General features: G+C 41.5%; 1 protein-coding gene across 1 annotated transcript in view; it reads right to left on the bottom strand.

The window, feature by feature from the left end:
* BTC (betacellulin) overlaps positions 1 to 12,641 on the bottom strand; it is a 47,230-nt gene that overhangs the window by 7,428 nt on the left and 27,161 nt on the right. Inside the window, exons 2-3 of the mRNA XM_044224710.1 lie at positions 11,252 to 11,350; positions 2,246 to 2,363 (exon numbers count right to left, since the gene is read on the bottom strand). Coding sequence (XP_044080645.1) covers positions 2,246 to 2,363; positions 11,252 to 11,350 — 217 coding nt within the window. The remainder of the gene's footprint in view (positions 1 to 2,245; positions 2,364 to 11,251; positions 11,351 to 12,641) is intronic.

The raw sequence follows: 12,641 nt of genomic DNA, 5'->3' as shown, positions 1-12,641 counted from the left end.
GAGGGCAATATTACTACCTCCTTTTGTAGTAGATAAACTGAGCCCAGGAAAGGTAACAGACCCACTATTAACAGTGCTTATAATTGGTGCAGACAAAAATCTTAACTTAGGTCTGACTCCAAAAATCCATGTTCTGACTCCTATGTTCTTCAGCTTCCCATTGATTCTATAGCTTTTTACCACTAAGAAGCTGTTCTTGGCCCAGAGGAAGTTGTTCTTAGTTTTGACAGCATAACTTTGGATGGACCATGCTAGAGGGACTTATTTACTTATTCACTGGTCATTTCTTGAACACCTATTAAATTCTGGCGCTGTGCTTGTCCCTGGAACACAAAAAATGAATAAGCCACAAGACCCACCTTTAGGTGCTCACAGACTCAGAAGGGACTCTCAAAGAAACCAACAGCCATGCTCCAGAGGAAAAGAGTTTTCATAGGAGGGTGACTGGATCTCAGGGAAAGGACATCTAACAGACCTATGTGTCTGAGAAAGGAAACTCAATGCCAAAGCTGGGGTCCGGGAGGAGCTGATGTCAGAGTTACACCTGAAACATCAGTAATGATAAGCTCTCTGGACTGTGGGAGCTTGTGTGATAAAGCATGAAAAGGAATGTAGGATTTCAGAGGAACATTTGGGCATACAGTGAGAGATATGGCCAGGAAGGTGAGCCAGGATCAGAAGAGCTTGCAGAGGCCATGGAAATGAGTTTTAACCTCACACTGAAGGATATGATCTGTGTTTTGATCTTGGGCAGGAAGATTACACATTGTGGTTTTCAAGAACAATAAATTTGCAGACCTAGGAATAAGTTGGAAAAATGTAGTGGGTTAAAGAGCATTAATATTTTTAAAACTTGGGACACCTAGATGGCTCAGTCGTTTAAGTGTCCAACTCTTGATTATGGCTTAGGTCGCGATCTCAGGGTTTTGAGATTGAGCCCCGGGTAGGGTTCTGCACTAGGTGTGGAGCCTGCTTAAGATTCTCAACTCTGCCCTCCCCCCCATCAAGAGCCATGCTTGTGTGAGCATGCATACCCTCTCTCTCTAAAAGAAATAAAATAAAAAATAAAAATAAATATTTTTTAAAACTCAATATAGTCTCTTAAGCCAGTGAGCAATTAGAGAAAATTAAAAAAAAAAGAAAGAAAGAAAGCAGCTCTCTTCTTTCCCAACACACACACAAACACACACATTTTTTAAAATTTCCTTACATTAGTAATTCTTATTCCCCTGTCAGTATCAACCAGTGTATTTATTTTTTAATTAAATTTAATTTTAATTAAATTTTGATGGCGTCCATGACCCTTACATGTTTCACTAAGTTAGGGTTTGGAATCTCTGTTCTGAGACAGTTATGGGGGAAAAAAAAGTACACTGTAGGAAATCCACATAAAAACATACACATCAGGGACGCCTGGGTGGCGCAGTTGGTTGGACCACTGCCTTTGGCTCAGGGCGTGATCCTGGAGTCCCGGGATCGAGTCCCACATCAGGCTCCCAGCTCCATGGGGAGTCTGCTTCGCTCTCTGACCTTCTCCTCGCTCATGCTCTCTCTCACTGTCTCTCTCTCTCAAATAAATAAATAAAATCTTTAAAAAAAAAAACATACACATCAATATTATGCTTAAATAATCACGTTGCTCATCCATCAGGAGAGGTCTCAAAAGACACTGAGAGGGACATCTCTTTAGAAGAAAATATTTTTTTTTTCCAAAAAAGTGGTTTGTGCCTGAATAAAATCAAACTTGGCCTCAGTCTCCTACGAGGTGGGGGGAGCAGTGTCCTCCCAGCCGCTTCCTAAGGATCAGCTTTGCCAATCTCCGCTTCCCAACAGGCTCCTGGCCCGGCACCGAATGGACGCCTACGAGAGCAGCTCTTCGTCCGGCAGAAAATCCTCCGTATTGACGTTGACTACCAACTGCCTCGCCCAGGCCAGAAGAATTCGCTTCCAGCCGACCGCCTGGGAGAGGGACGGAGGCTACAGCGCTCAGGCTGGACAGAGGCTCTGCTTGGACGCGGACGGGAGCCCATCCGGGCTCGGCTCAGGAGGAAAGTGTCCCCAGTCTCTCCCTGAGGAGCCGCCCAAAGGGGCCCAAAGCACGTGGCAGGGGTTGGGGGGGGGCGGCCAGGACGGGGAAAGGGGACCCGACCTAGGCTTGGGGGCTCGGCCTCCCTGTCCCCGCACGCCCCGGCCCGCGCCGTGGCGCAGCCTCCGCCCGCCCCTGCGGCAGGTGCGCCCCACTTACACGCACGACGGCGTCTGCTCGGCCACCACGAAGCGACATCGCCCTTTGATGCAGTAGTGCTTGTACTGCTTGGGGCAGCGCGCGAAGTGGCCCCTCCGCTTCGCCTGCGCCGTGGTAGCTGCCAAGTGAGAAAAGGCGCCGTCAGTCCACTGGCTCCCCGGACACCTCTGTGTCGAGAACCCCGTCCCCTCTGTGCGGAGGTTTCCTGTTGAACGGACTCCGACTTCTGGGTTCTCCTTCTCTCCACACTGGGATACAAGCCACACTTTTGTGGTCCCCAGATAGCTCTAGAGATAGGGTCTTGGGGATCTTGGTGGGAATGTTGCATATTTTAATTAAGATTTAGAAAGGACGAATACCCAACTTTTGTAGCAACATGGACGGGACTGGAAGAGATTATGCTGAGTGAAATCAGTCAAGCAGAGAGAGTCAATGATCCTATGGTTTCACTTATTTGTGCAGCATAACAAATAGCATGGAGGACAAGGGGTGTTAGAGAGGAGTAGGGAATTTGGGTAAATTGGAAGGGGAGGTGAACCATGAGAGACTATGGACTCTGAAAAACAATCTGAGGGGTTTGAAGTGGCGGGGGTGGGGGGAGGTTGGGGTACCCGGTGGTGGGTATTAGAGAGGGCACGGCTTGCATGGAGCACTGGGTGTGGTGAAAAAATAATGAATACTGTTTTTCTGAAAATAAATAAATTGGAAAAAAAAATTAAGATTTAGGTCCAGCCTAGCTCTCAGAAACCTTGGCGTTGCTTAAAGGGTAAAGCATAGTCGCAATGAGAGAAGGCTACTCTTTCTGTTAAGGCTATCAGAGACATTTTTTTTTCCATTAAAAAAAAAATGACCTTTTTGTTTTTTTTAATCTCCTCTCTCCTCTCCTCTCCCCTCTCCACCCTTCCCTTCCCTTCCCTTCCCTTTCCTTTCCTTCACTTTCCTTTCCTTTTTTTTTTTTTTTCTTAAACATGCACATAACACTTACCAAGCTGGATACTGGTTATATATATATATATATATAACCAGCTATGTATATTAATATATTATATATTATATATATTAATTAATTATATATTTACATATAAATTTTAATTAATATATATATATATATAACCAGTATCCAGCTTGGTAAGTATAATATAATAATATATATATGTTAACAATGCATATAACAATATAAATTATATAATATATATGTTAATTTAATGCTTATAACAGCCTTGTGAGGTAAGCATCATCCTAATCTCACATTAACAAATGAACAAAGAACAACACATGAAGGCTAAGTCACCTTCCAAGATCACACGCAAGTTAAGTGGCAGAAGCGAGACCCAGATGCAGTGGGTCTTGCCCCAAAGTCCTTGACCACCCGACTCTGGCACTCAGCCAAGCCAGCTGTTCAGTAGGTAGCTGTCATGTGCTCTCAGCCTGATGCACCCAGAAGTCACACTTGCCTGAATGAGAGATTCTCCCTCATTTAACCCCTGAATGATTTCTCTTGCTCTGAAGAAAAAGGAAAATACTGGAAGCTTCATTTGCAGGATTTGATCCTGCTCCATATTCCTTGTCTTACCTTTTAGAGTTTTCCTTGCCTAATTTTTTAAACTGGGACAGTAATATGTAACAGTTACTCCCTTGCTTGCATGTAGAAGATTTTAATAGATAAGGATTACAAGAGAAACAGTACAGAGATAGTGACTTGTGGCCCATGAGCTGATCCACACCAGACGCGTGCCCACACCCAGAGACTACAGCCAACAAGCCAGCTCTGACCCAGGGTTGGACGTTTCCACAGTCATGGTGTGACCAGCAGCACACAGGACTCGGACACCTGCGGAGCCAGAAAGACCCCGATGTTCACTTCAGAAGGTCATTTCACACAAGGTTTGGTGTGGCACCTGGCATCCCGATGACATTCATAGTAACGACTCCTAAAACTTCTTAATTAATATGATAAAAATGAGTACATATAATTGCCCAGGGAAACCAGGAAGAGGAATAGCCAAGAACTTTGAATGATCTATAACCAGCGAATTCCTGTGATGCCAGGTCACAAAGTTTCAGGGGGTGGCAGAACGTTGCTGAGGAACCGGCTGACCTGGTTTTGGTTGGTGACTTGGTTACCAGCTATGCTGACAGCTTGTGCATGCCAGACATTTGCTCCCACGCATGCCAGTCAATGGGATTCTTACTGAAATTTCTTCCAGAAATAACTGCAAAGTGTCTCAAAAACAAAGATCTGTATGTTTTGGCAAATAAACTTATCAGGCAACTTCCATTCGTAATTTCTATTTCCAGAGCCCTGTAGTAAGCCCTAGAAAACATCAAAAGAGTAAAGCCTATCTCGTCTCTGGGTAAGCTTACGAAGCTGTTTGAGCCTCAGTTTCCCCACCTGGACACTGAAGATGATACCATCTACCGTGAAGGGCTGTTGTGGATCTCGAATAAGAACTCATGCAGAACTTCCTAGCAGAGGACCCCAGACCATCAAGTCCTCTGTAACTGAATTGAATCTAGAATCTTGAAAATCTTGGCAATACTAAGAGAACTTGTATCATTACAAAGAGCGTTTATCTAATAAAAGAGAAAGTTCTGGAAAATATGGATTGCTTTTTTAGGAGGAGGTAAGCAAGCTGTGTACTTGTGGAGAATGTTGGAAACAAAAGCTCAGAGTCAGGAATACGCAAGCCTGATCCGGCAGCAGGAAGGAGGCAGATTTAATGGAGATGTAGGGGACCCTGTGGGGAACAGCTGAGGACAGCTGTGAATGGAAGTTAGAGACCTCAAACGTCAGTAGGCTGAGGTGTTTACACTTCAAATACAAGACAGGGGAGAGCTGAAGAAGGTTCTTATGGATTAAATTAAAAAAAAATGGTATATGTAAGAACTATGCTCTTTGAGTTTAGCATTGTATCAGTGTATTAGTAGGAAGCTGAAGATTGGATTCAAGTAGGAAGAGGCTGAGATCAAGGAGAAAACCACTGCCTGAGCCATGCAAACACATGACGTGGGCCTGCAGCAGGGGCATGGAGGTCTAGGAGATGGATTTAAGAAGCTGTAAGGCTTAGTGATAGATCTGCTATGGTCCAGAAAGATCCTTCCTTCTTTGCAACGCAAACCTGACATTAAGCTAAGCTATGTTTTCAACCAGTGGTCCATATACACTATGGAGTATTATGCCTCCATCAGAAAGGATGAATCCCCAACTTTTGTAGCAACATGGACGGGACTGGAAGAGATTATGCTGAGTGAAATAAGTCAAGCAGAGAGAGTCAATTATCATATGGTTTCACTTATTTGTGGAGCATAACAAATAGCATGGAGGACAAGGGGCGTTAGAGAGGAGTAGGGAATTTGGGTAAATTGGAAGGGGAGGTGAACCATGAGAGACTATGGACTCTGAAAAACAGTCTGAGGGGTTTGAAGTGGCGGGGGGGGGGGTGGGAGGGTGGGGTACCCGGTGGTGGGTATTATAGAGGGCACGGCTTGCATGGAGCACTGGGTCTGGTGAAAAAATAATGAATACTGTTTTTCTGAAAATAAATAAATTGGAAAAAAAATAATGAAAAAAAAAATAAGCTAAGCTATGTGGCTCTGTTTCCTGAGCTTTCCTACTTCCTCTAGTTGTTATGCTCCTTTAAATATAGCCAGCCTTTTAATAAACCCCCTACACAGCAAGATACCAAAAAGTGCCTTGACCAGCAGCTGCTGGGTGCAGTGACCTGACCGGCCTTGGCCCATCCAAGCAGCACAGACCCAGGCCAGGGAAATGGTTGCCAGGCCCTGTCTGAATTATTCACAGAGCTCTCTCCTTTGCCAAATAAACACGATCTTAAATATCCCAGCATTATTCGGATTTAAAAGACCTTCCATGCCACCAAGCAGAAAACGTCCAGTGATTTCTCTATGGAACTTTAAAAACTGGAGAAAACTACATCGCACATACGGCGCGGCCCTCTGCCCACCTCCTCAAACAGATGGGATCATCGTTTCTTTCTGATGGAAATGAGAAGGCTTATCAACATAACCCTTTCTAAAGGGTTATATGCCCCCCTCAAATCCAGGTGCCTTCATCTGTTACTCATCAAGGTCACGTTATCTGAAAATTGAACAACTGTGAAATCTAACATTTTCTGCCTATCTTGAGACTTGATGACATTGAGCAAGGGATGGCAAGGCCTACCCTTCCACTGCAGAGATGTTTATCAAGAAGTTAATCCTATGACAAAAGAATAATTCGTCCCATATATTGTGTTTCTTTGTTGAGAAGCAAATGACCTGGTCTTGAAAACCTAATGTGAAAACTCCCCTCACACTGGAGGTGGTGGAAACTAATTGATCTTTTTTCCCTCCCACCTTACTCTTTTCCAACCCACATTTCCAACATCAAAACATTCTATGGGAGTAAGTCGGTCAGTCCCACACACTGAAAAATGTCAGCACAAACTCTAAAGTGGCTGGGCGCCGCAGGTAACATACCTCGGTCTCTTCTTGGGATGCCAAGTTCCAAAGACTCTAAAGCCAATTAGGTAAACTATGAGGGTTCTTGCAGGTAGGTGTATGACGATATCTAATTCTACGTAAGAACGTCTTTGTTTCCATCATATGGGCAGACAGACAAGAAGTGGTTGCCTTCCTTGGGTCATATGAACATTTAGATGAGATGTGATAGATTCGTCTTGGGTCAGACTTCAGTGGAGGAAGAGCGCACACAATCAAGTGATGTAGTTTAGGGATGGAATTTTTCTCATTTTGATGGATGCTTTGATTAAACAACACAGTTCCCTGATCCTTCTTAGAGATGATTCTTATTCTCAAACCCAATCAGGCCTTGGGATGCTTTATGTTTAAAACTCCTCAGAACTGATATATTAGCTTTACTTTTCATAAAACGTTCACTTAGTTCTTCCAGGTGTGTTCATTATAAATCTATTTAATGATTTCATAAATTATATCAATATCATCAGCTTTTCTAAAATCAGCTTCAAGGGTAATATATTTTATGTAATTCTCATTACAGTGTGATAACCGCATAGTATCTCTAATGCCCTAGGTAAATACGCAGTTAAATCTCTGTGCGAGAGATTTAAAAGGCAGGCCTAAATTTTGAGATGAAATTCCCATCAGTGTTAACAATGAGAGAGGGAGTAAAAAAAAAACCTATAAATTTTTCTTCCCCCACCCCAATAGATATTCGACCTTAAAAAAGGAGCAGCTAGTGGACAGAGAAGTTTAAGTTTGCAGAGGCATATCTTCCTAGTCTATGAAGTAGAGGCTAAGACTTTAATCTTCTAGTCCTTGACTTTCTGGCCACTTCCCAATAGGGGTTTCCTCCCTTTACAACCTTCTTAAGCAGGGAGGTGAGGAAGAAAGTTTTATATTTTCTAAGTTAATTTTCCTTCTTATCTTGCCAACTATCTCCTGGAGACAGGGGAATATAAATTCATACTGCCCTTGAAGAAATGCAAAATTTGAAATTCTCTCTTATCTGAGAACTCCTATTTGTGTTACATCCAATGCTGTTTTCCACAGAAATGCAAGAGTTGGTGACTCCAGGTAAAGAAAAAAAGGTCTCACAGATGTATTTGTTAACCTTCCAGTGTTACTAGAATATGCTTTTGAAGCGGGTTAATCAGAACAGATCGGCATGTCTTTTAACCCGGAGGGTTAGGCCAAGGATTTCTTAGCTTACAGGAGAGGGCCTTTACTTAGAGCTGCCCTTTCTCATTCTATCCCTTTAAAGGAAGAAAAAAATAACTTAGTGTTGGTGTGTGAGTGTATTTGTACATTTAAAATTATTCAGCAGGGGGACACATAAAGAAAACTGGACAGGAAGAAAACTTGTATTTCTTTTGTTTTTTGAGAGTGCGTGTTATGGGATTCCAGTGTATATAGAGCCTCCTTTGCTTGGTCTCCTTTGCTGGTTCTTTCCCGTATCCCCCAGAATCTAAATTTTACAATGCTTTGGGACTCAGTGCTTTCTCATCTCTTCTCTTTACACTCCCTTTCTGAGCATTTCCTGGCTTTGAATGCCTTTATGGTAACAATCCCAAATTTATGTTTCCATCCCAGATGTCTTCTTGCAGTGTCCAACAGCACAACGAACATCTCCACTTGGTTGTCTAACTGACATTTGAAATTGACACTACCCAAATGGAACACCTGATTTCCCCCCTCATATCTGGTCTTTCCTCATCTTAGTAAATGAAACCTACTTTCTTTCTATGATTCAGGCCACATATCTTAGAGTCACTTCGATGTCTTTCTCTTTTACTCTACATTCAATTCGTCAGAAAATTCCATTGGTTGTACTTAAAATATATTCACTTTTCCTTCCATCTCTACTCCGTTGGTCTAAGCGTGACATTTATCTCTAGACCAGAAGTAGTCTCCATGGCAACAATTTCTAACTAGTCTCCCTGCTTCTGTCTGTCCCCGCTCATCTGCACACAGACACTGAATGATGTTATTAAAACTCAGAGCTGAAGGTTTTATAATCCCCAGCAAGGCTCTTCATGACATTACCCTTTACTTCTCTTTCCCCATTACCTCTACAACCTCATCCTTGACCATGTTGTTCCTAATTGCATCTAGGATACCTAGAAAAGGGTCTGCTGCATTGCTGGTACACAGAAGCATTGGTAGGAATGAATATTTTCCTTCCTTAAGACAGAAAAGGACAAAATAAAAATGAAATGTTTAGAGATTGGGGCTATTTGAAAATAAAATTATAAAATCATTTAGAAACGAGAACAACTCCTAAAGATCATCTGATTCATTTCTTAATTTTCCAGGTTGCAAACGAGTGTCTCAAAGCTTAAGTGACTTGCCCAAGGTCACACAGACAATAAAGACACTATGCTCCTGCTCCACATTAATTCCTTTTCAAGAACAGTTTTTCCCTTTCGGGCTTTACTTTCAAGGATTATTTTCCAGAATCTTCTTCACATATTCAGCATTGTGATCTTCCCACGTGATTCCAGCAGTTTAGCAAGGTGAATAACAATTATACATTCTAGACCCGATCTCTCCACATTTGTGGTAGACTACCCCACTTACTGTGTGACTTTAAACAAGCCAACAATCTTCTGCACGGCAAAGAAACAATTAATAGACCGAAAAGGCAACCTATAGCTGCTATGGGAAATACTACAGAGTTTTCTGAGAGAAAAAAAAAATACTGATAAACAGAACTACCATATGATCCAGCATTCCAACCTCTGGGTATTTAACCAAAAATATTGAAATAAGAATCTCAAAGACATACTCATACTCCCATGTTTATTGCAGCACTATACACAAAAGCCAAGATGTGGAAATAACCTAAATATCCATCAAAATATGAATGAATGTGGTTTATGCAAACAGTGGAATATTATTCCGCCTTAAAAAAGCAGAAATTCTTGCCATCTGCAACAACACAGATGGACATTGGGAGCATTATGCTAAGGTAAGTAAGCCAGTTATAGAAAACAAACACATAATTCTACTTATAAAAGGTATTTAAATAGCCAAATCCACAGAAGCTGAGAGCAGAATGGTGGTTTCCAGGGGCTGGGGGTTGTGGGGGTGGGGGAATGAGGAGTCACTGTTTAATGGGTACAAAGTTTGGGTTATGCAAGATGAATAATTTCAAGAGATATACTGTACAACATCCTGCCTATAGTTAACAATCTTATACTCTATACTTCAAATTTTGTTGAAAGTGTAGATCTCATATTCAAATATTCTTACTAAAATTAAAAAGAAAATAGGCAACACATTTAAGATAATGATGAGGCAGGTTTTTTAATACTCTCAGTCACTGGATGACAGAATAATCTCCCAAAAGAAATGTGAAAATGCCATCACTGAAGCTATTTAAAACTCAACTGAAGATGAAATTGGCCTTGGTCTTCTCTCTACATGAGTGACAAGACCCACACAAGCATGACCTAAGACACCAATGGATTCCACAGGTGGGCACTTTCCAGACCACCTACTAGTATGGAGAAAGAAAGAGGAAGATTGGGTTGGAACTGATGACTCACAACAGGACAACTTGCTCAGTATGTTCCTGGCTCAGTTACGACTTCTCCAGGATGCTAGGAAAGGAGCACTTAACAAATCACTACCCTCCCAGCTCCAAAAAGTTTTCAGGGAATACAGGAGGCTCTCTCCAACCTACTTTTAGAATTGGCCTTTGTTTTATTTTAAAACAGAAACAACCCCAGAAGACCAGACCATTCAGTCTATAAAAAGGACAGACTAGGGGTCATGAAACTGTGGTCCAATGGCCAAATCTGGCCCACAGCTTATTTCTCTAAATAAAGTTTTATTAAAATAGATCTAAAGTTGCTCATTTGCAGTGTGTCCATGGCTGATTTCACAATACAATGGCCAAGCTGAGTAGCTGTAAAAAGGCTGCATGGCCCACAAAACCTAAAATATTTATTATTTGATCTCTTATCAAGGCTCATTCTTCTTTGGACTAATGGCTTTGAGAATACTGAATCAAGCATCTCTAAGGTAAAAAATATGTAAAAGTCATTGCCTTTTCCCCTTCTTTTAAGTTGTGAAATAGAAAAAAAATAATCTGAACAGAATATGCCAACTTTTTATGAATCTATTCCAAGATATTCCATGCTAGAGTCTGGAGGACACACATGTGACACCTAAAATAGTATAATTATTAAAAATGGAAACCCTGGAATCAGAAAGACCTGAGTGTGAATCCCAGATTTGCAATTTAACAGCTCTGTGACTTTTGGCAAGTTACTTAATCTTTTTGGGCTTCACTTTGAAATAAAGTCAAAAATAATGTCCAGCTCAGTGGACCCTTGTGAGGAACGAAGGCATTACTATACATACAGCACTTGGCAGAGAGCCTGGGACATTCGTATGTGTTCAAAAAACTACATAGTTTTATGATTACATGAGTATTAAAAATTAAAATTAAGGAAATCAGCTTTCCAAGATAGCACATGAGGCTGATAAAATACAAATGTATCACTTGTTAAGCATTACCTGCGCAGTTTTCCCCAGGATCTTGACAGAGAAGGCCATCCTTTTCAGGACTCCTGGTTGAATTCCCATCTGCCACAACACAGTGGAGGATCACTAGACCTTCAAGTTCAAAACAGAACCAAAACAAACATGAAAAGTTGAAAATTTCCTTAATGCAAAGTACTCTACCAAAGTCATGACCCATTTATGAAAATAACAAGCCTGTGACTTTCATTTCCAAGGCATTCTCCCACAGCAAGGGGCCTGGCATGGGAGTGGGTACACAGACCAGCAAGTCTAATTTTTTCACCCTCAAGGACAAGGACAGAATTTTCAAGCCAACATCACTTACATGTAACTATGCATCTTGAGTGAAGAGACTTGGCCATAGTTTATGATGGAGACATCACAGAAGCAGAGGAATAGAAAGGGTTCTCAGCTGCTGCACAGATACACGGATAAATCTCCAGGGAGAATGGAGGACATGTACCATTCCATACAGATTCGATGTTTCTCAGGTATTAACTATTGTTCATACTTCCTTCTTGAGATATGTGAACTAGATATTCAATTTGTGGAAACTATTTGAAAATTGCACCTTCCCTCAGCTGGGTACTCCTGTTGCTGAGAAGGACAAACCTCATGGAAAGGATGGTGGAGAGAGGAATACTGTGTGGTGGTTAGAACAGTTTAAAATACCATGGGTAGTTCTTGTGTGGACCTGATTCAAGAAAATCAACTGTAAAAAGTCACTAATGAGCTAATCTGAGAAATTTGACCCTGACTAGACATTGGATAATATTAAGGAATTACTACAGATAATTTTAAGGGTGATAATCATATTGTGGTTCAGGATAAAAAACAGAGCCCATATGTCTGAAAGATATAAAATTAAATACTTATTAATGAAATTAATGTATCCAAGATTTAGTTTAAAATAATCCAACAAGGGGCGAAGGGTACAAGATGCTGAGAGACACTTAAAGGTGTGACAAGACTGGCCACATAATAAGAAGTTGGAGAGGGCAGGAGAAGGTAAGGGAGGGCAGATGTGGAGAGATGAGATGTCTTGGGAGTTAGCTAGACCTGAGTTCATGACCTGTTTTTGCCACTTTACAGTCATGTACCTTGTGCCAATTTCATAACCTCTCAATTTCCTCATTGGCAAAATGGAGATAATTATTATCTCCTCTTCAGAGCATTACTGTGAGGATTCAATCAGGTAAGTATACAAAACAACACATTGTTGGCATGTAATCAATACTCACTTAAATTACTCATTATTATGTACCTGGCAGGAATCGGATAACTTGCCCACCGGGTATATTGATATTTATCCACCTAGCCAATGGTTTCTAAACTATGCATGTTCTATAATTCAGCTCAGTTCAGCAAACATCCATGAGCATCC

Source organism: Neovison vison, chromosome 11 (assembly GCF_020171115.1).
Source record: "Neovison vison isolate M4711 chromosome 11, ASM_NN_V1, whole genome shotgun sequence".
In the NCBI taxonomy this organism is placed as follows: Eukaryota; Metazoa; Chordata; class Mammalia; order Carnivora; family Mustelidae; genus Neogale; species Neogale vison.
This window is presented reverse-complemented; position numbering and strand designations above follow the sequence as displayed.